The sequence below is a fragment of the Pseudochaenichthys georgianus genome, unplaced genomic scaffold (assembly GCF_902827115.2).
Source record: "Pseudochaenichthys georgianus unplaced genomic scaffold, fPseGeo1.2 scaffold_2206_arrow_ctg1, whole genome shotgun sequence".
NCBI lineage: Eukaryota > Metazoa > Chordata > Actinopteri > Perciformes > Channichthyidae > Pseudochaenichthys > Pseudochaenichthys georgianus.
The window spans coordinates 1-21,847 of NW_027262846.1; the positions used below are offsets into that span (position 1 = coordinate 1).

At 42.3% G+C, this 21,847-nt stretch overlaps 1 protein-coding gene across 2 annotated transcripts; it reads right to left on the bottom strand.

Annotated features, from left to right (window-relative positions):
- Positions 1–4,389: 4,389 nt before the first annotated feature.
- LOC117441944 (filamin-A-interacting protein 1-like) lies at positions 4,390–21,321 on the bottom strand. Of its 2 annotated transcripts, none has more exons than XM_034077953.2 (3): positions 21,299–21,321; positions 10,885–11,101; positions 4,390–4,710 (listed from the first exon to the last, which is right to left on the bottom strand). In XM_034077953.2, exons 2-3 carry the CDS (start codon positions 11,092–11,094, stop codon positions 4,480–4,482), a joined length of 441 nt encoding a protein of 146 aa, XP_033933844.1. In that variant the 5' UTR covers positions 11,095–11,101; positions 21,299–21,321; the 3' UTR covers positions 4,390–4,479. The 2 variants fall into 2 exon arrangements, with proteins under 2 accessions (XP_033933844.1, XP_033933842.1); XM_034077951.2 differs by lacking the exon at positions 21,299–21,321 and adding an exon at positions 13,942–14,015 and having other exon boundaries at positions 4,391–4,710.
- Positions 21,322–21,847: the final 526 nt, after the last annotated feature.

Here is a 21,847-nt window from a genome sequence, read left to right on the forward strand (position 1 = left end):
TACAGGTATTTGAGTTCAACATGTAAGAAGTAGAAAGTACAGGTATTTGAGTTCAACATGTAAGAAGTAGAAAGTACAGGTATTTGAGTTCAACATGTGAGAAGTAGAAAGTACAGGTATTTGAGTTCAACATGTAAGAAGTAGAAAGTACAGGTATTTGAGTTCAACATGTAAGAAGTAGAAAGTACAGGTATTTGAGTTCAACATGTAAGAAGTAGAAAGTACAGGTATTTGAGTTCAACATGTAAGAAGTAGAAAGTAGTGATGTGTCGGTCGCGAAAGAGCCGGCTCAAAGAGCCGGCTCTTTTAAGTGAACGACGGGAGCCGGCTCTCGCCCGCGAACGAGCCGTTTTTTGTTTTTTTTGCGGAGGGATCTAGATCGGCATGAAGGCACATTATGCAATGTGCAATGTGCACATTATCCCGCTTATTACACATGGCCACATTCTCAACAAAGTAACGACATGACTCCCAATATTAATTGAAATGCTTTTATGGATTTAGAAAATGATTTTATTGATTTAAAAAATAGTTTTTTGTATTGATTTAAATTGACATGCATCCGCTAAGAAAAGTAGTCCGTTGTTACTGTTTGAACTAACGTAGCAACGGCAGGAACTGCTTCGATAGTGTTTTTGAGGAGCTTTTTGATTACAGATTTGAAAACATCGTTGCTTGCACAATGTGCACAAAGTAGCACAATTCATGATGTCAAACCTTGGAAAGTAGATATCCCTGCCCTAATGCCAAAGGAACTGCACACTGAATATGTGTCGCCATTTGATGTCTATGTCTGGACCGCTGCGTAAAAAGGAGGGTTTCTGCCCCATTACTTCTCTTTTTACTTCTATAAGAATAAAATACGGAGGACGGAGATCTCTTTTTGTCCCCCTCTTCTCCCCGCTGCAGCCTATCAGCTGATCTCAGAGCACGCTCCCCTCTCCTGCAGGGGAGCGTGGTCAGTTGCAGCTCACAGAATCAGCCCCCTGCAAAAACAGCGCTGGAAAGAGCAAATGGAGCTAAATGAGGCATGGATAAAATGCAGGATCTTTTTGGTATTTTGATCAAATATATATATTTATATAGGTCGATACAGTACCCCCTTTTTTAAATAGTTTTTATAGGTGTTGCTATCTGTTTTGTGTAGCGTGGTTCTACAAGCAAGTCAATGCATTCATTGGGTGGTATCAGAGAGTTACACGGGTCTGTAAATGCAATGAAAACAATTGGCCACAGCAAATAATTTATATTAAACATGTACTTTTTACTTTTGAATACTTCAGTACAAAGGATGTATTGAATAATTTAAGTGATATATGTGTACACATATAAATCATTAGTCAAAACAGGGCTACATTTCATTTAATTAAAAGGTATAATATGTGGTAAACTGAAGAGCCCTTTGGGAGCCGAAAGAGCCGGCTCACCAAGAAGAGCCGGAATTCCCATCACTAGTAGAAAGTACAGGTATTTGAGTTCAACATGTAAGAAGTAGAAAGTACAGGTATTTGAGTTCAACATGTAAGAAGTAGAAAGTACAGGTATTTGAGTTCAACATGTGAGAAGTAGAAAGTACAGGTATTTGAGTTCAACATGAGAGAAGTAGAAAGTACAGGTATTTGTAGTTCAACATGTGAGAAGTAGAAAGTACAGGTATTTGAGTTCAACATGTAAGAAGTAGAAAGTACAGGTATTTGAGTTCAACATGTAGAGAAGTAGAAAGTACAGGTATTTGAGTTCAACATGAGAGAAGTAGAAAGTACAGGTATTTGAGTTCAACATGTAAGAAGTAGAAAGTACAGGTATTTGAGTTCAACATGTAGAGAAGTAGAAAGTACAGGTATTTGAGTTCAACATGTAAGAAGTAGAAAGTACAGGTATTTGAGTTCAACATGTAAGAAGTAGAAAGTACAGGTATTTGAGTTCAACATGAGAGAAGTAGAAAGTACAGGTATTTGAGTTCAACATGAGAGAAGTAGAAAGTACAGGTATTTGAGTTCAACATGTAAGAAGTAGAAAGTACAGGTATTTGAGTTCAACATGAGAGAAGTAGAAAGTACAGGTATTTGAGTTCAACATGTAGAGAAGTAGAAAGTACAGGTATTTGAGTTCAACATGTAAGAAGTAGAAAGTACAGGTATTTGAGTTCAACATGTAAGAAGTAGAAAGTACAGGTATTTGAGTTCAACATGTAAGAAGTAGAAAGTACAGGTATTTGAGTTCAACATGTAAGAAGTAGAAAGTACAGGTATTTGAGTTCAACATGTAAGAAGTAGAAAGTACAGGTATTTGAGTTCAACATGTAAGAAGTAGAAAGTACAGGTATTTGAGTTCAACATGTAGAAAGTAGAAAGTACAGGTATTTGGGTTCAACATGTAAGAAGTAGAAAGTACAGGTATTTGGGTTCAACATGTAAGAAGTAGAAAGTACAGGTATTTGAGTTCAACATGTAAGAAGTAGAAAGTACAGGTATTTGAGTTCAACATGTGAGAAGTAGAAAGTACAGGTATTTGAGTTCAACATGTAAGAAGTAGAAAGTACAGGTATTTGAGTTCAACATGTAAGAAGTAGAAAGTACAGGTATTTGAGTTCAACATGTAAGAAGTAGAAAGTACAGGTATTGAGTTCAACATGTAAGAAGTAGAAAGTACAGGTATTTGAGTTCAACATGTAAGAAGTAGAAAGTACAGGTATTTGGGTTCAACATGTAAGAAGTAGAAAGTACAGGTATTTGAGTTCAACATGTAAGAAGTAGAAAGTACAGGTATTTGAGTTCAACATGTAAGAAGTAGAAAGTACAGGTATTTGAGTTCAACATGAGAGAAGTAGAAAGTACAGGTATTTGAGTTCAACATGAGAGAAGTAGAAAGTACAGGTATTTGAGTTCAACATGTAAGAAGTAGAAAGTACAGGTATTTGAGTTCAACATGAGAGAAGTAGAAAGTACAGGTATTTGAGTTCAACATGGAGAGAAGTAGAAAGTACAGGTATTTGAGTTCAACATGTAAGAAGTAGAAAGTACAGGTATTTGAGTTCAACATGTGAGAAGTAGAAAGTACAGGTATTTGGGTTCAACATGTAAGAAGTAGAAAGTACAGGTATTTGGGTTCAACATGTAAGAAGTAGAAAGTACAGGTATTTGAGTTCAACATGTAAGAAGTAGAAAGTACAGGTATTTGAGTTCAACATGTAAGAAGTAGAAAGTACAGGTATTTGAGTTCAACATGTGAGAAGTAGAAAGTACAGGTATTTGGGTTCAACATGTAAGAAGTAGAAAGTACAGGTATTTGAGTTCAACATGTAAGAAGTAGAAAGTACAGGTATTTGAGTTCAACATGTGAGAAGTAGAAAGTACAGGTATTTGAGTTCAACATGTAAGAAGTAGAAAGTACAGGTATTTGAGTTCAACATGTAAGAAGTAGAAAGTACAGGTATTTGAGTTCAACATGTAAGAAGTAGAAAGTACAGGTATTTGAGTTCAACATGTAAGAAGTAGAAAGTACAGGTATTTGAGTTCAACATGTAAGAAGTAGAAAGTACAGGTATTTGTGTTCAACATGTAAGAAGTAGAAAGTACAGGTATTTGAGTTCAACATGTAAGAAGTAGAAAGTACAGGTATTTGAGTTCAACATGTGAGAAGTAGAAAGTACAGGTATTTGAGTTCAACATGTAAGAAGTAGAAAGTACAGGTATTTGAGTTCAACATGTAAGAAGTAGAAAGTACAGGTATTTGAGTTCAACATGTAAGAAGTAGAAAGTACAGGTATTTGAGTTCAACATGAGAGAAGTAGAAAGTACAGGTATTTGAGTTCAACATGAGAGAAGTAGAAAGTACAGGTATTTGAGTTCAACATGTAAGAAGTAGAAAGTACAGGTATTTGAGTTCAACATGAGAGAAGTAGAAAGTACAGGTATTTGAGTTCAACATGAGAGAAGTAGAAAGTACAGGTATTTGAGTTCAACATGTAAGAAGTAGAAAGTACAGGTATTTGAGTTCAATATGTGAGAAGTAGAAAGTACAGGTATTTGGGTTCAACATGTAAGAAGTAGAAAGTACAGGTATTTGGGTTCAACATGTAAGAAGTAGAAAGTACAGGTATTTGAGTTCAACATGTAAGAAGTAGAAAGTACAGGTATTTGAGTTCAACATGTAAGAAGTAGAAAGTACAGGTATTTGAGTTCAACATGTGAGAAGTAGAAAGTACAGGTATTTGAGTTCAACATGTAAGAAGTAGAAAGTACAGGTATTTGAGTTCAACATGTAAGAAGTAGAAAGTACAGGTATTTGAGTTCAACATGTAAGAAGTAGAAAGTACAGGTATTTGAGTTCAACATGTAAGAAGTAGAAAGTACAGGTATTTGTGTTCAACATGTAAGAAGTAGAAAGTACAGGTATTTGAGTTCAACATGTAAAAAGTAGTGGAGTAGAGTACTGATACCAGAAAAATGTACTTACATACGAAGTATTTGTACTGAACTACTTCACACCTCTGACATACTGTACATGCCAACAAAGTGCAAAATATATATCCTCTCTCACCTCGACCATGGGTTTCTCGTAGACGTCCTCGGTGTGTTTGTCTCTGAGCGATGCGTCTCTCTGCAGAGCCTGAAGAGGCTTAGTCGGGACGGCTGAGGAGTAAAGAGCCTCCAGAACCTCAGGTTTAGATCTTTCTGCCTGAAGAAGAGAGATGATGTCCTCTCTGGCCTGAGGACACAAACAACACAGATATATAATACTCATCTTCAGGTGTATATCAGTGTGTAGCGTCTCTACTTTAAAGAGTCCTCTCCTGCTGATGTTCAGGTGTATATCAGTATGTCGTGTCTCTACTTTAAAGAGTCCTCTCCTGCTGATGTTCAGGTGTATTAGCGTCTCTACTTTAAAGAGTCCTCTCCTGCTGATGTTCAGGTGTATATCAGTATGTCGTGTCTCTACTTTAAAGAGTCCTCTCCTGCTGATGTTCAGGTGTATATCAGTATGTAGTGTCTCTACTTTAAAGAGTCCTCTCCTGCTGATGTTCAGGTGTATATCAGTATGTAGTGTCTCTACTTAAAGAGTCCTCTCCTGCTGATGTTCAGGTGTATATCAGTATGTAGTGTCTCTACTTTAAAGAGTCCTCTCCTGCTGATGTTCAGGTGTATATCAGTATGTAGTGTCTCTACTTTAAAGAGTCCTCTCCTGCTGATGTTCAGGTGTATATCAGTATGTAGTGTCTCTACTTTAAAGAGTCCTCTCCTGCTGATGTTCAGGTGTATATCAGTGTGTAGCGTCTCTACTTTAAAGAGTCCTCTCCTGCTGATGTTCAGGTGTATATCAGTATGTCGTGTCTCTACTTTAAAGAGTCCTCTCCTGCTGATGTTCAGGTGTATATCAGTATGTAGTGTCTCTACTTTAAAGAGTCCTCTCCTGCTGATGTTCAGGTGTATATCAGTATGTAGTGTCTCTACTTTAAAGAGTCCTCTCCTGCTTGATGTTCTGGTGTATATCAGTATGTAGTGTCTCTACTTTAAAGAGTCCTCTCCTGCTGGATGTTCAGGTGTATATCAGTATGTAGTGTCTCTACTTGAAAGAGTCCTCTCCTGCTGATGTTCAGGTGTATATCAGTATGTAGTGTCTCTACTTTAAAGAGTCCTCTCCTGCTTAGGTTCAGGTGTATATCAGTATGTAGTGTCTCTACTTTAAAGAGTCCTCTCCTGCTGATGTTCAGGTGTATATCAGTATGTAGTGTCTCTACTTTAAAGAGTCCTCTCCTGCTGATGTTCAGGTGTATATCAGTATGTAGTGTCTCTACTTTAAAGAGTCCTCTCCTGCTGATGTTCAGGTGTATATCAGTATGTAGTGTCTCTACTTTAAAGAGTCCTCTCCTGCTGATGTTCAGGTGTATATCAGTATGTAGTGTCTCTACTTTAAAGAGTCCTCTCCTGCTGATGTTCAGGTGTATATCAGTATGTAGTGTCTCTACTTTAAAGAGTCCTCTCCTGCTGATGTTCAGGTGTATATCAGTAGTGTAGTGTCTCTACTTTAAAGAGTCCTCTCCTGCTGATGTTCAGGTGTATATCAGTATGTAGTGTCTCTACTTTAAAGAGTCCTCTCATGCTGATGTTCAGGTGTATATCAGTATGTAGTGTCTCTACTTTAAAGAGTCCTCTCCTGCTGATGTTCAGGTGTATATCAGTATGTAGTGTCTCTACTTTAAAGAGTCCTCTCCTGCTGATGTTCAGGTGTATATCAGTATGTAGTGTCTCTACTTTAAAGAGTCCTCTCATGCTGATGTTCAGGTGTATATCAGTATGTAGTGTCTCTACTTTAAAGAGTCCTCTCCTGCTGATGTTCAGGTGTATATCAGTATGTAGTGTCTCTACTTTAAAGAGTCCTCTCCTGCTGATGTTCAGGTGTATATCAGTGTGTAGTGTCTCTACTTTAAAGAGTCCTCTCCTGCTGATGTTCAGGTGTATATCAGTATGTAGTGTCTCTACTTTAAAGAGTCCTCTCATGCTGATGTTCAGGTGTATATCAGTATGTAGTGTCTCTACTTTAAAGAGTCCTCTCTTGCTGATGTTCAGGTGTATATCAGTACGTAGTGTCTCTACTTTAAAGAGTCCTCTCCTGCTGATGTTCAGGTGTATATCAGTGTGTAGTGTCTCTACTTTAAAGAGTCCTCTCCTGCTGATGTTCAGGTGTATATCAGTGTGTAGTGTCTCTACTTTAAAGAGTCCTCTCCTGCTGATGTTCAGGTGTATATCAGTGTGTAGTGTCTCTACTTTAAAGAGTCCTCTCCTGCTGATGTTCAGGTGTATATCAGTGTGTAGTGTCTCTACTTTAAAGAGTCCTCTCCTGCTGGTGTTCAGGTGTATATCAGTATGTAGTGTCTCTACTTTAAAGAGTCCTCTCCTGCTGATGTTCAGGTGTATATCAGTATGTAGTGTCTCTACTTTAAAGAGTCCTCTCCTGCTGATGTTCAGGTGTATATCAGTACGTAGTGTCTCTACTTTAAAGAGTCCTCTCCTGCTGATGTTCAGGTGTATATCAGTATGTAGTGTCTCTACTTTAAAGAGTCCTCTCCTGCTGATGTTCAGGTGTATATCAGTATGTAGTGTCTCTACTTTAAAGAGTCCTCTCCTGCTGATGTTCAGGTGTATATCAGTATGTAGTGTCTCTACTTTAAAGAGTCCTCTCCTGCTGATGTTCAGGTGTATATCAGTGTGTAGTGTCTCTACTTTAAAGAGTCCTCTCCTGCTGATGTTCAGGTGTATATCAGTATGTAGTGTCTCTACTTTAAAGAGTCCTCTCCTGCTGATGTTCAGGTGTATATCAGTATGTAGTGTCTCTACTTTAAAGAGTCCTCTCCTGCTGATGTTCAGGTGTATATCAGTATGTAGTGTCTCTACTTTAAAGAGTCCTCTCCTGCTGATGTTCAGGTGTATATCAGTATGTAGTGTCTCTACTTTAAAGAGTCCTCTCCTGCTGATGTTCAGGTGTATATCAGTGTGTAGTGTCTCTACTTTAAAGAGTCCTCTCCTGCTGATGTTCAGGTGTATATCAGTATGTAGTGTCTCTACTTTAAAGAGTCATCTCCTGCTGATGTTCAGGTGTATATCAGTATGTAGTGTCTCTACTTTAAAGAGTCCTCTCCTGCTGATGTTCAGGTGTATATCAGTACTGTAGTGTCTCTACTTTAAAGAGTCCTCTCCTGCTGATGTTCAGGTGTATATCAGTATGTAGTGTCTCTACTTTAAAGAGTCCTCTCCTGCTGATGTTCAGGTGTATATCAGTATGTAGTGTCTCTACTTTAAAGAGTCCTCTCCTGCTGATGTTCAGGTCTATATCAGTATGTAGTGTCTCTACTTTAAAGAGTCCTCTCCTGCTGATGTTCAGGTGTATATCAGTATGTAGTGTCTCTACTTTAAAGAGTCCTCTCCTCCTGTACAATGTGTTGGAGCGTTAGCCAATAGGAGAGTGAGTGTTCCGTAATGATGTCACAATGTTCCAGAAATATACAAAGGAGTCCAACGGAGATGTTTCTATCATACTGTATTTAAAAAAGGACCTGCATAAAAAGTCTGGTTAATAAACCCCGTTATCAAACACAAAATAATAAAAAGACAAGATATCTAAGATAAATTATTATAACACACATAATATGAGCCTAAATTGAATCGCTAGGAATTGCCGGAGATATTTATTTATTTAATATTTGCACAATGATTCTCTGACGTCAAATGCAGACCTGAATGTGAACTGATCAAAAAGACTCCTTTCAGGTTTGCACCAGCAGAGGGAGCCGTTTCCTTCAATTTAAACATGTCTCTTTTCACAACAAGCCTCACAAAGACTTTAGATAAACACATCTACTAAACTTTGGATTCTCCGCTTTAATCTGACGAACGTAGGCATTGATATCATGTTCAATTATTCATATGAAGACAATGTTTGGGGTGAAAACAAGCACCAAGAAAATCATTTATTTATATCTGAGACCTGGAATATATTGAGGAAAATGATTATTAGAGGGGACCTTTACATTCTGTAATTACATAGTGATGAGAATGACCAATGCAGTCCGTTTTTAGCATTTTAATTTGAAAGCCGTCATGTGTAACAAAGCGCTTCCTGTTGCTCTGTATTGTGTCATTCTCCGTCCCATCACTAATGGAAAATATTCATCCGGCCTTAACAGATGCCTCAGGGTGGAAACGAAGGGAGAGGCAGCAGCATCCTGTCTCTGAGAGGACGTTATAGATGTTCCTCCATCAGACAATCATTACCAGCCGCAGTTTACACACAAGCAGAAGTTATTTCTACCATCTAAAAACACTGAGACACGCACATTTTTAACCACCGCTAAGCTGAAGGCGGCTAATGTTGGGCTATAAAGGAACTACAGCATGGTCACATGACTTCACGTCACCACAGCTAAGCTAAAGGCGGCTAATGTTGGGCTATGAAGGAACTACAGCACGGTCACATGACTTCACGTCACCTCCGCTAAGCTAATGGAGGCTAATGTTGGGCTATAAAGGAACTACAGCATGGTCACATGACTTCACGTCACCACCGCTAAGCTAATGGAGGCTAATGTTGGGCTATAAAGGAACTACAGCACGGTCACATGACTTCACGTCACCACCGCTAAGCTGAAGGTGGCTAATGTTGGGCTATAAAGGAACTACAGCATGGTCACATGACTTCATGTCACCACCGCTAAGCTAAAGGTGGCTAATGTTGGGCTATAAAGGAACTACAGCACGGTCACATGACTTCACGTCACCACCGCTAAGCTAAAGGTGGCTAATGTTGGGCTATAAAGGAACTACAGCACGGTCACATGACTTCACGTCACCACCGCTAAGCTGAAGGTGGCTAATGTTGGGCTATAAAGGAACTACAGCATGGTCACATGACTTCACGTCACCACCGCTAAGCTAAAGGTGGCTAATGTTGGGCTATAAAGGAACTACAGCACGGTCACATGACTTCACGTCACCACCGCTAAGCTAAAGGTGGCTAATGTTGGGCTATAAAGGAACTACAGCACGGTCACATGACTTCACGTCACCACCGCTAAGCTAAAGGTGGCTAATGTTGGGCTATAAAGGAACTACAGCACGGTCACATGACTTCACGTCACCACCGCTAAGCTAAAGGTGGCTAATGTTGGGCTATGAAGGAACTACAGCACGGTCACATGACTTCACGACACCACCGCTAAGCTAAAGGAGGCTAATGTTGGGCTATAAAGGAACTACAGCACGGTCACATGACTTCACGTCACCACCGCTAAGCTAAGGAGGCTAATGTTGGGCTATAAAGGAACTACAGCACGGTCACATGACTTCACGTCACCACCGCTAAGCTAAAGGAGGCTAATGTTGGGCTATAAATGAACTACAGCACGGTCACATGACTTCACGTCACCACCGCTAAGCTAAGGCGGCTAATGTTGGGCTATAAAGGAACTACAGCACGGTCACATGACTTCACGTCACCACCGCTAAGCTAAAGGAGGCTAATGTTGGGCTATAAAGGAACTACAGCACGGTCACATGACTTCACGTCACCACCGCTAAGCTAAAGGAGGCTAATGTTGGGCTATAAAGGAACTACAGCACGGTCACATGACTTCACGTCACCACCGCTAAGCTAAAGGTGGCTAATGTTGGGCTATAAAGGAACTACAGCACGGTCACATGACTTCACGTCACCACCGCTAAGCTAAAGGCGGCTAATGTTGGGCTATAAAGGAACTACAGCACGGTCACATGACTTCACGTCACCCCCGCTAAGCTGAAGGCGGCTAATGTTGGGCTATAAAGGAACTACAGCACGGTCACATGACTTCACGTCACCACCGCTAAGCTAAAGGAGGCTAATGTTGGGCTATAAAGGAACTACAGCACGGTCACATGACTTCACGTCACCACCGCTAAGCTGAAGGCGGCTAATGTTGGGCTATAAAGGAACTACAGCACGGTCACATGACTTCACGTCACCACCGCTAAGCTAAAGGTGGCTAATGTATGGATATAAAGGAACTACAGCACGGTCACATGACTTCACGTCACCACCGCTAAGCTAAAGGTGGCTAATGTTGGGCTATAAAGGAACTACAGCACGGTCACATGACTTCACGTTACCAACGCTAAGCTAAAGGAGGCTAATGTTGGGCTATAGAGGAACTACAGCACGGTCACATGACTTCACGACACCACCGCTAAGCTAAAGGTGGCTAATGTTGGGCTATAAAGGAACTACAGCACGGTCACATGACTTCACGTCACCACCGCTAAGCTAAAGGTGGCTAATGTTGGGCTATAAAGGAACTACAGCACGGTCACATGACTTCACGTCACCACCGCTAAGCTAACAGCTGATTCCTACCTGAACTTCTCCCTCCATGATTCCCAGCAGGTGCAGTAACTCAGACTTCGACAGATCTCGAGCTGCCTTCTTGCTCTCTGCAGGTTTCTGGACCTTCATCTTCCTCTTCGTGAGCTCTGGTGTGTTTTCCTCTTCCTCTTTGATGCAGACTTTCGTGGTCTGGATGTGTCCGTCATCGGGACCCTCCATGGTGCAGGTCCTGGAGCGCATTGTCTACCTGTTTAAATAGAGTAGAGGTCAATAAATGAAATGGGGATAAAAGAAAAGCCAATATTTTAAAAGCTGTATTTTCCTCACTACACCAGGCCGATACTAGTTTTAGTGAATTTCAGGAAACTAGCTGTTGGAAATGGCATGTCATTGAACACTCCAGTGATCTCCAACTAACATTTTCTTTGCTGAAAACCAACAATCCTCATTATACGATATGTTTAAACATTATCGTTAGGTCAAGTCGGGGCGGTGGTGGCGAAGTCGATAGGGACTTGGCTTGGCAATTGGAAGGTCACCAGTTCAAGTCCCGGCAAGACCAAGTGCTACCGAGGTGTCCCTGAGCAAGGCACCGTTCCCTACACTGCTCCCCGGGCGCTGTTCAAAATGGCTGCCCACTGCTCCTAACACTAGGATGGGTCAAATGCAGAGAAACAATTTCCCCACGGGGATTAATAAAGTATATCAAAATCAAAATAAAAAAATAAATAAAAAAAAGTCTGAAATATTTCAATAACAACAAGAACAAACGTTTAAGCCAAGAAACAAGGGAACAGATATTTAACATCACAATCTGAAGACAATATGTTTAAGACCCTTTTCAGCACGTTTCATCTTCATTGTCCTTCTCACGATGTCCATATCTCCAACTATGCTTGATTTTCCAGTAACTAATCCCAAAAATGCAGCTCAAATGCAAATTAGCAAGGGATGATAGCATGACAAGAAACCATGATGGATTAGCTTAACTAATAATAATAATAATACATTTTATTTTTAGGCGCCTTTCATGACACCCAAGGACACCGTACGATTTAAAAAAAAAAAAAAACTAAATAAAATAAAAGCTAATAGGCAACAGAACAAGATAAAAACACAAACAGGAAGTCATGGAGGAGACAGTCACGTGGACACAAATGAAACATATAATGGGGAGCACTGCAGTGAGCAGGCAGATTTGAACAGGTGGGTTTTTAATTGGGATTTGAATATGGTGATTGTGTCTGACTGTCGGATGTGCGGGGGGAGGGAGTTCCAGAGTCTGGGAGCAGTGCAGCTAAAAGCCCGAGCTAACACAGTGTTAACCTCTGCAAGTTGGATTGTATTCCCCACTGAAATGGTAAGTTGTAGAAGCTAATTATTAAACATTATGAAATACACCAGGCTGATACTAGTTTTGTGAATTTCAGGAAACTAGCTTTTGGAAATGGCATCGAACACACTTTTTTATTCTGAAATCCAACAATCCTCATTATACGATATGATAAACCTTATTGTTTGGTCAAGTCTGAAATATGTCTTGCATCAGAGCTGCTCCATGTGCAATAACAAGGCACCCCAGATATTTAACATCACAATCTGAAGACAATTATGTTTAAGACCCTTTTCAGCACGTTTCATCTTCATTATCCTTCTCACGATGTCCATATCTCCAACTATGCTTGATTTTCCAGTAAATCTAAAAAATGCAGCTCAAATGCAAATTAGCAAGGGATGATAGCATGACAAGAACCCATGATGATTAGCTTAACTAACACGGTGTTAACCTCTACTGAAATGATAAGTGGCAGAAGCCAAACTAATTATGATAACATTGTGAAATATTGACATGGAGTTCCAGACTAACGGACTCGTTTTTGGATCTGAATGAAGCCAAGGTTCTGGATGAAAACAGAGCGTGAGTCAACCAGAGAGAATCCTGGCAGCGACGCGGCAGCAACCTAAGCTTGTTATTAATAGTTGTTTCAGGGGAGAAGCCAAGATTTCCCACGCGTCAAAACCACAGGACTGTTTTCATTCTGACGGTGAGAACTGGAGAACTGGGAGAGAAACTAAAAGAGCTGGAGGGCGAAAAGTGAAGCCAAGAAGCAGTCGTTGCAGGATAGGGCTACAGAGTTGGAATAAGTCAATCCATCATGAATGAATGCCATCATGTGACGTGAGACTGTATCATCCTATTTACTGCTCATGAGCTCAGGTACACATGACAGCAACTACTCGGATATTTATAGACAAGATAACGCTTTGAATGGAGTTTTTCTTTGTCTAGTCCAGGGGTGTCAAACTCAATTTCATCGCGGGCCATATTCGCATAAAGGTTGCACTCAAAGGGCCGGTTGTAACTATATAAATATATAATATATATATAATGTATTATATTACATTATTGCCTCTGAATTGGATTATTATCGGATAGGATAATAACTTAGTAATTAACTACGTCTGAAAGCAGAAGTCCAGGGCAAATAACTGCAAGTCTCTTCAGTGCGCATGGCACAAAACGAGATGCATTGTGGGACATGTAGTTTATGGGCAACCTGCTTCTGTAAAGTGGCATGTAACCGTATGATGAACGTATTATATTCTTTGCAAGCTCTTGCGGGGCCACATGAAATGAAGTCGCGGGCCGGATTTGGCCCCCGGGCCTTGAGTTTGACACCCCTGGTCTAGACCCTTGATTAGTTGTAGCGGGTCTTCCTTTTTGTTGAAAAGCTGAAGCAGGCGGTGAGCTTGGGAAAACCTGCAGATAACGTTAAAAGTCATGCTTTTCTTTTAAGCGCCGGTCTTTCCGAAACGTTCTATCCCTCCTAGAACAAGTTGTACACTGAGGAGAAATCCATTTTAAGTTAAAACACGAGTTATTCCTTGTTTCTATGTTAAGAATGTTATTTTTGAAAAGCCGAGTTCCCTATGTTGATCTCCTGTTCAGAAGATTCAATAGAAGTTTGATGTCATGTTTAATTGGAGGATTTTGAAATATCTGTCGTATACACTCCTGTTTAAAGCAAACGGATCCGTGTAAACAGTTCACCGACTCCGATTCGTGGAGTCATTTCACTCAGTGACCTTATCAGAGTGTCACCATCAGGAGGAACAGTCGGGCGCTGACGACAGATTCCACTTTCAGACTCGCCCGTCAGACTCCACCGTCAGACTCGCCCGTCAGACTCGCCCGTCAGACTCCACCGTCAGACTCCACCGTCAGACTCGCCCGTCAGACTCCACCGTCAGACTCCACCGTCAGACTCCACCGTCAGACTCGCCCGTCAGACTCCACCGTCAGACTCCACCGTCAGACTCCACCGTCAGACTCGCCCGTCAGACTCCACCGTCAGACTCCACCGTCAGACTCGCCCGTCAGACTCCACCGTCAGACTCCACCGTCAGACTCCACCGTCAGATTCCACTTTGAGACTCCACCGTCAGACTCCACCGTCAGACTCGCCCGTCAGACTCCACCGTCAGACTCGCCCGTCAGACTCCACCGTCAGACTCGCCCGTCAGACTCCACCGTCAGATTCCACTTTGAGACTCCACCGTCAGACTCCACCGTCAGACTCGCCCGTCAGACTCCACCGTCAGACTCGCCCGTCAGACTCCACCGTCAGATTCCACTTTGAGACTCCACCGTCAGACTTCCACCGTCAGACTCGCCCGTCAGACTCCACCGTCAGATTCCACTTTGAGACTCCACCGTCAGACTCCACCGTCAGACTCGCCCGTCAGACTCCACCGTCAGACTCGCCCGTCAGACTCCACCGTCAGATTCCACTTTGAGACTCCACCGTCAGATTCCACCGTCAGACTCCACCGTCAGACAGATTCCACTTTGAGACTCGCCCGTCAGACTCCACCGTCAGATTCCACTTTGAGACTCCACCGTCAGATTCCACCGTCAGATTCCACCGTCAAACTCGCCCGTCAGACTCCACCGTCAGACTCCACCGTCAGACTCGCCCGTCAGACTCCACCGTCAGACTCCACCGTCAGACTCCACCGTCAGATTCCACTTTGAGACTCCACCGTCAGACTCCACCGTCAGACTCGCCCGTCAGACTCCACCGTCAGACTCGCCCGTCAGACTCCACCGTCAGACTCGCCCGTCAGACTCCACCGTCAGATTCCACTTTGAGACTCCACCGTCAGACTCCACCGTCAGACTCGCCCGTCAGACTCCACCGTCAGACTCGCCCGTCAGACTCCACCGTCAGATTCCACTTTGAGACTCCACCGTCAGACTCCACCGTCAGACTCGCCCGTCAGACTCCACCGTCAGACTCGCCCGTCAGACTCCACCGTCAGATTCCACTTTGAGACTCCACCGTCAGATTCCACCGTCAGATTCCACCGTCAAACTCCACCGTCACCACAAAAGTCCTCTTGACCTGCAGCTGACAGTATGTGAACACTGTGTGCTATTGGTCAACGAATGTTATCAAGTGGCCGTTATCATCCGTCATCTTGACCCCAGATTTAAGATTCTTAAGACTTACTCTCCCTCCTAATTGGCTGTTTGCCTGCAAGAGGTTACGTTTTTTTTTTAAGGCGACGACCAGGCTTGGAATGTTGTCATTTGAGGGGCAAGGCCATTTGGTGTCACACATTTGTTTAGGGCACGAAGGCCACATGCCACGGCACGAAGGCCATTGAGGAGCTTACAAATAAATTACTCGCTGCTTTATTTCTGTCTTTAGAACGTTGTTGCGAGTCCGGACGGAGCATATACAGCGTTAGCTTAGCCTGGTCGATCCGATCTCCATTCAGAAAACACGCATTTGAAAAGGTTTTTCTCTGCCGTCTGTCTGGAGACTTGTCAAAGCATTAATTCATGGTTTCATTTTGTTACTTCGGCATGCCCTTTTAAGTATATTTCCAACACACTGGTGATACAATACAATTATACTTAAAGCATGTTTCGAATGCACATAAATCATGATTTTAACTGGTGTAATTTAGTACACTTAAAGTTTACAAAAAGTTGTGCCAATTTAGCACACTATTTACACTTCAAGTATACTCAACTAATGATTAAGTAATACTCCAGTACTACTTGAGTACACTTTAGTATACTTGAATGTGACCAAAATAGTACATTCTTCTAAAAGTATAATTTAAGCATACTATTTTTTTACCTGGGTTAGCCTGGTCGATCCGATCTCCATTCAGAAAAGGTTTTTCTCTGCCGTCTGTCTGCAGACTAGTCAAAGCATTAATTCATGGTTTCTACTAACCGGTATCAGTATTTTGTTACTTCGGCATCATTTTGAAAAGTGTAGCCTTTTACAATTAAATCACGGTCAAATATGTTCATGTTGTTGTCGTTGGTTTCTACCACAGTATTTACATGGATATAAGCCCCGCCCCCTGTCCAGCGCGTCCTGCTTGAATGATAAGAGTAAACACAGCTGACAGCCGCGGTGAAACGCATCGCAGCATAATGCAGTTCAGAGACCAGACCACTGCTCTGACGCGTTTAAAGCAACTTCGAGATGTTAACAGCGTGAGGGGCACAAAGGCAATGGTGGCCGTAGGACTTACATGGCCGCCATGAAATTCCTACCCTGGCGACGACCTCTAGTGGCCGTATTTATTATGACGGGGTGAAGTTTGTTGACATATTAAAAAAGGTGACAAAGGTGGATAGATTTCACGAAGTAAAACCAAAAGTCATCACGTTTACACACTTAATTTATGTACATATGTAACACTCTTAACTTAAGGTAACACGCTTAACTTACGTAGCCTACATATGTTGTCTTGTGACCATGGTGTGGATTTATAGTCTACCGTTAGCTTAATACTCCGGCGTTTGCATTAAGGCTTGAAACATCCTCAAAGTTGCGCTAATTTCCAGGGTTGGCCTACAAACATATGATATTGTTGCAGCTCTTAATATCTACTTAATATTATATTATCTTACTTAATATGAGTCATGCTAACACGTGGCTGCGTTAGCATGACTCAGCGTACGTTAGCATGTTTACATACAACACTTTTATAGCATCATATTGGAGATTATTCACTCAAAACCCACCTGTTCAAACTGGCATGTTCCCTATAATCTGTACCCTGGGTCCTTCTGTAGTCAGTTCCCTGTTGTTGTTGTTGTTGTTGTTGTTGTTGTTGTTGTTGTTTGTCTTGTCTTACCCCGGCTGATACTTCACTAAATCCACTGTTTTAATTTGTAAGGTATAATTGTAAATGTAAATTGTAAATCTGTAACCCTGTAAGGTGTCCTTGGGTGTTTTGAAAGGCGCCCCCCAAAATAAATGTATTATTATTATTATTATTATTATTATTATTATTATAACACCAACTCTGGCCGGTTAACGGTCCGTTCCTCTCACAGTTCATCATCCGTTTGACAGCCCACTGCGCTCACACATCCCGTCTGTCCTTGGCCTCTATCTGTGAGCTGGACGCAGCTGTTTGTTTGGGGAAATGTAAAAGAGGTATTTTTAGGGTCTCCCCTCTGGTGTGCGTCCAACAAGGGGGGAACTCCAGGGATATCACGACCCCACAGATGCCTGAACCTCCATTTCCCTCACAGCTGAGGCCCTCGCCCTCCTGAACAGCCCCTCCTGTTGTCAACAAACAACGAGAGGCATGTGTCGCGTTAGCTCGACTGTTGCTAGCTGAACAACGGCCGCATTCTGCCAACGATCAGAGACGAGCACCCGAGCAGGAACTACAACATCCACCGGGTCACGTGCCTGCCAGTGTGGGAAAGTAACCAAGTACATTTAGCAGAGGTGGTAGAAGTACTCAGATCTGGTAATTTAGTAAAAGTAGAAGTACTCAGGTCTGGTAATTTAGTAAAAGTAGAAGTACTCAGATCTGGTTCTTTAGTAAAAGTAGAAGTACTCAGATCTTGTACTTGAGTAAAAGTAGAAGTACTCAGATCTTGTACTTGAGTAAACGTAGAAGTACTCAGATCTTGTTCTTGAGTAAAAGTAGAAGTACTCAGATCTTGTACTTGAGTAAAAGTAGAAGTACTCAGAGCGTGTACTTAGTAAAAGTAGAAGTACTCAGATCTTGTCCTTGAGTAAAAGTAGAAGTACTCAGATCTTGTACTTGAGTAAAAGTAGAAGTACTCAGATCTTGTACTTGAGTAAAAGTAGAAGTACTCAGATCTTGTTCTTGAGTAAAAGTAGAAGTACTCAGAGCGTGTACTTAGTAAAAGTAGAAGTACTCAGATCTTGTCCTTGAGTAAAAGTAGAAGTACTCAGATCTGGTACTTGAGTAAAAGTAGAAGTACCAGAGTGTAGGAATACTCTGTACAGTAAAAGTCCTCATTCAAAATGTTCCTCAAGTGAAAGTAGAAAGTATTCTCATCTAAATATAGTGAAAGACAGTGAAAGTAGTCGTTGTGCAGATTGGTCCATTTCAGAATAATATATATGATATGTTTATAATGATTGATCATGAAAGTGTTCTCAAAGCTGGTGAAGGTGCAGCTAGTCTGAAGTACTTTGTAGACTGCAGGGTAGCTGGTGAAGGTGCAGCTAGTCTGAAGTACTTTGTAGGCTGCAGGGTAGCTGGTGAAGGTGCAGCTAGTCTGAAGTACTTTGTAGACTGCAGGGTAGCTGGTGAAGGTGCAGCTAGTCTGAAGTACTTTGTAGACTGCAGGGTAGCTGGATGAAGGTGCAGCTAGTCTGAAGTACTTTGTAGACTGCAGGGTAGCTGGTGAAGGTGCAGCTAGTCTGAAGTACTTTGTAGACTGCAGGGTAGCTGGTGAAGGTGCAGCTAGTCTGAAGTACTTTGTAGACTGCAGGGTAGCTGATGAAGGTGCAGCTAGTCTGAAGTACTTTGTAGACTGCAGGGTAGCTGGTGAAGTTGCAGTCTAGTCTGAAGAGTCCTTTGTAGACTGCCGGTAGCTGGGGAAGGAGTCAGCTAGTCTGAAGTACTGTAGACTGCAGGGTAGCTGGTGAAGGTGCAGCTAGTCTGAAGTACTTTGTAGATGCAGGGTAGCTGGTGAGGTGCAGCTAGTCTGAATACTTTGTGACGCAGGGTGAGGAGCAGTGTCTGAAGACTTTTAGCGCGGTAGCTGGTGAAGTCTGAGCAGTGAAGTACTTTGTAGACTGCAGGGTAGCTGGTGAAGGTGCAGCTAGTCTGAAGTACTTTGTAGACTGCAGGGTAGCTGGTGGAGGTGCAGCTAGTCTGAAGTACTTTGTAGACTGCAGGGTAGCTGGTGGATTTACTCCAGGTGGAACTAAAGGCTGATTCAACACTTGGTTATATTTCACATCCTTCATCCAGATCTGAGAAGTAACTAAAGGGATTAAATACATGCAGTGGAGGGAAAGTACACGTCTAACACAAGATGGATTCACTCTCTGTTTGAAGAAGAGTTGGCATCGGTCCAGATTCACCAGCTAAACTATATGTCTTCAGACGTCATGCTTTTCACGGGCCATGATTTAGGCGTGTAGACTGAAAAATGACTCTATAAGGGAAGGATCAGCTCGTGAGGTTTAAAGAGTTCTTCCTGTCAAAGTAACTCATCATAAAGTGAAGCAGTCAGTCATCTGTGCTGCAGGTTTACATTCCTCCAAAGCAGGAGGCCGTTAACTGATGAAGAACAACTTTAAAAGCAGAGCCACTGGTTCCTATCGAGTCAACCGGGTCTAACAGCTGAATTTAAAGTTTATTGTATTATTCCTAATATGCATCAAAGGCCCTGGTTCTCTTCAGACGGCAGATCACACTCCCTGCTGTGTAAACCACACGGTAACATGTGAAAGGTTTCTGGAAAATGAAGTAAATGCAGAAGTGCCACCAACTGCAGTTCCTCAAATGGCCACTTGGGGCTGGAACTAAAAGAGTCAATCAGAATCAAACATTACATAATGTTAGCGTACTGGTTTGACACTAACGGGACTCGCTTTGTTTCCGGATCTTGCGAAAGGCCGTTGCTGAGACAGAGAAATCGAGAAATGTTCATTTTAGCGTCAGAATGTTCTGGAGATATTATGTTAACGATGGGCCAAATATAAACATCGGTGACCGAGGGAGGAACTACCCTCACGTCTCACGCTTGGATTGAGCCTCCTAAAGACTGGCGAATCTAACGTGACACAAATACAGAAATATTCAATCTCAGTGCGGCATCTTATTTGATTTGTAATCGTCCGGATCGTTGGCCGCCATCTCCACCGACTGAGCGTCTTCTTTTTAAGACATATCTGGTGTATTCCTCACATAAAAACGTGTAACGGAGCGTCCACACCACAGCTTCAAGAGAAGCTTGGAGCTGGGCGTGTCTGGAGCTTGGGGATTTTATTCAAGCAACACGACCAACAACCAATCACATGAATCTCCCGCCCCCGACATACAAAGCAAAAACCCCCGGGGATTTTATGGGAGCAATATATATATAAATATATATATATATATAAATATATATATATATAAACTCCCCAAACAGGCGAAACCCTACCAGTTTCCCCCACTGTCTCTGCCACCTCCCTCCATGCCGGTTCCTCCGGTTTGTGTCCCGGTAGGTGAAGAGGGTCTGGTCATACAAAACCGGGTGGTTGCTACGGCGATAGTTAGTTTCTCCTCCGACTTCTTTTGAAATATAGAAATGAACGGCGGGATATCTCTCCCAGCTTAGACGCGGTTTGATTGGCTACGGCTTCAGCTGTCAGATTTTCCGAAACGGGATTTGATTGGCTGGCGCTGGCTACTCCGGCGTCTCCGGCGTCAGAAGTTGAACATTGTTCAACTTCTGACGCCGGAGACGCCTCGCTCTGCTACCCACAATTCAGTTCGGCGAAAAAGCGAGGCAACGTGACGTCACCCCATTGAAAGTGAATGGGCAGATTGGAGTTGTCGACGCTGTAGTGTGGGCGGGCCGTAATAGCTACATTGGTTCTCACGGCAAAACGTCGTATATTTGCAAATAACCCTCTCAAGACGTGACATGGATACAATACGTGTTCCTATTCATGTCTAATGAGCAGTGTCCGCGTCACGTGATCGCAAACTCTCCCAGTGAGAAGAAAACAAAATGGCGGACACCCGATTTATTTTTTGTGGAAAATCCAAAATTGTCAGATAGTTTGGCGTTAAAATGCTTTTTGATTACATTTCTAGCGAGAAGTTAATATTGTACTTTTAGAATCTACGTCCAGTGGATCTATAGTTTGATCGATATTACGAAGATTATTTGAGCTCCAAAACAAAAACGAAATATCGTATCCATGTCGCGTCTTGAGAGGGTTATTTGTGAATATATTACGTTTTGCACCAACGTCGTTATTACACGTTGTTTTGTGAGCCTGTCGTGTAATCCGTCAACTCCTGAACTTTGTATGCAAGTATACAACCCTGTACAAAACACATCGATACTTCGACTGATCCTTCACGGTCCTTGAGCAACACTACCCCTGTCTGGAGACCGCAGTAACTGCTTACACACTTGTTTGTCATCCGGTCGGTTTCATTGTCTCGTTTCTAACTCCTCTTCATCAGCACGTATTCACACAGAAGGCAAACCTGCTCCAGCCAAAGCTGCAGAAGAGCCAGCGACCGTTCAAAGGCTTCATCCAACAGAGCGTGGAGAGGGAAGTCTGGGAGGTGTACACAGGGTTATTAGCACACTGGGAGTTGTTACTCTTATAAGGACACTTCAAAGCCTCTTTACTTTCACTTGAGCAAAGAAGTTTAGTCAGTACTTCTCTAGTATTTTTAAACACGAGTATCTGTACGTCTACTTGAGTAAAGGATGTGTGTACTTCTACCTCTCTGCTATCAGGTGATGGAGTACCCGGGATGGAAATAGAGACACTTAGTTCAGGCTTAAATGTCACCGCAGTCTCACATTACAATCATCTTCAGCACGTCACAACGCATCCAGAATAGATCATAACCGCAGCCAAACGGCACGTGACGAGACGACCGCGTCGGTGAAACTGCTGCTATATTTAAATTAAAGACGGAGCACCTTTAAATATGATGGGGGGGGGGG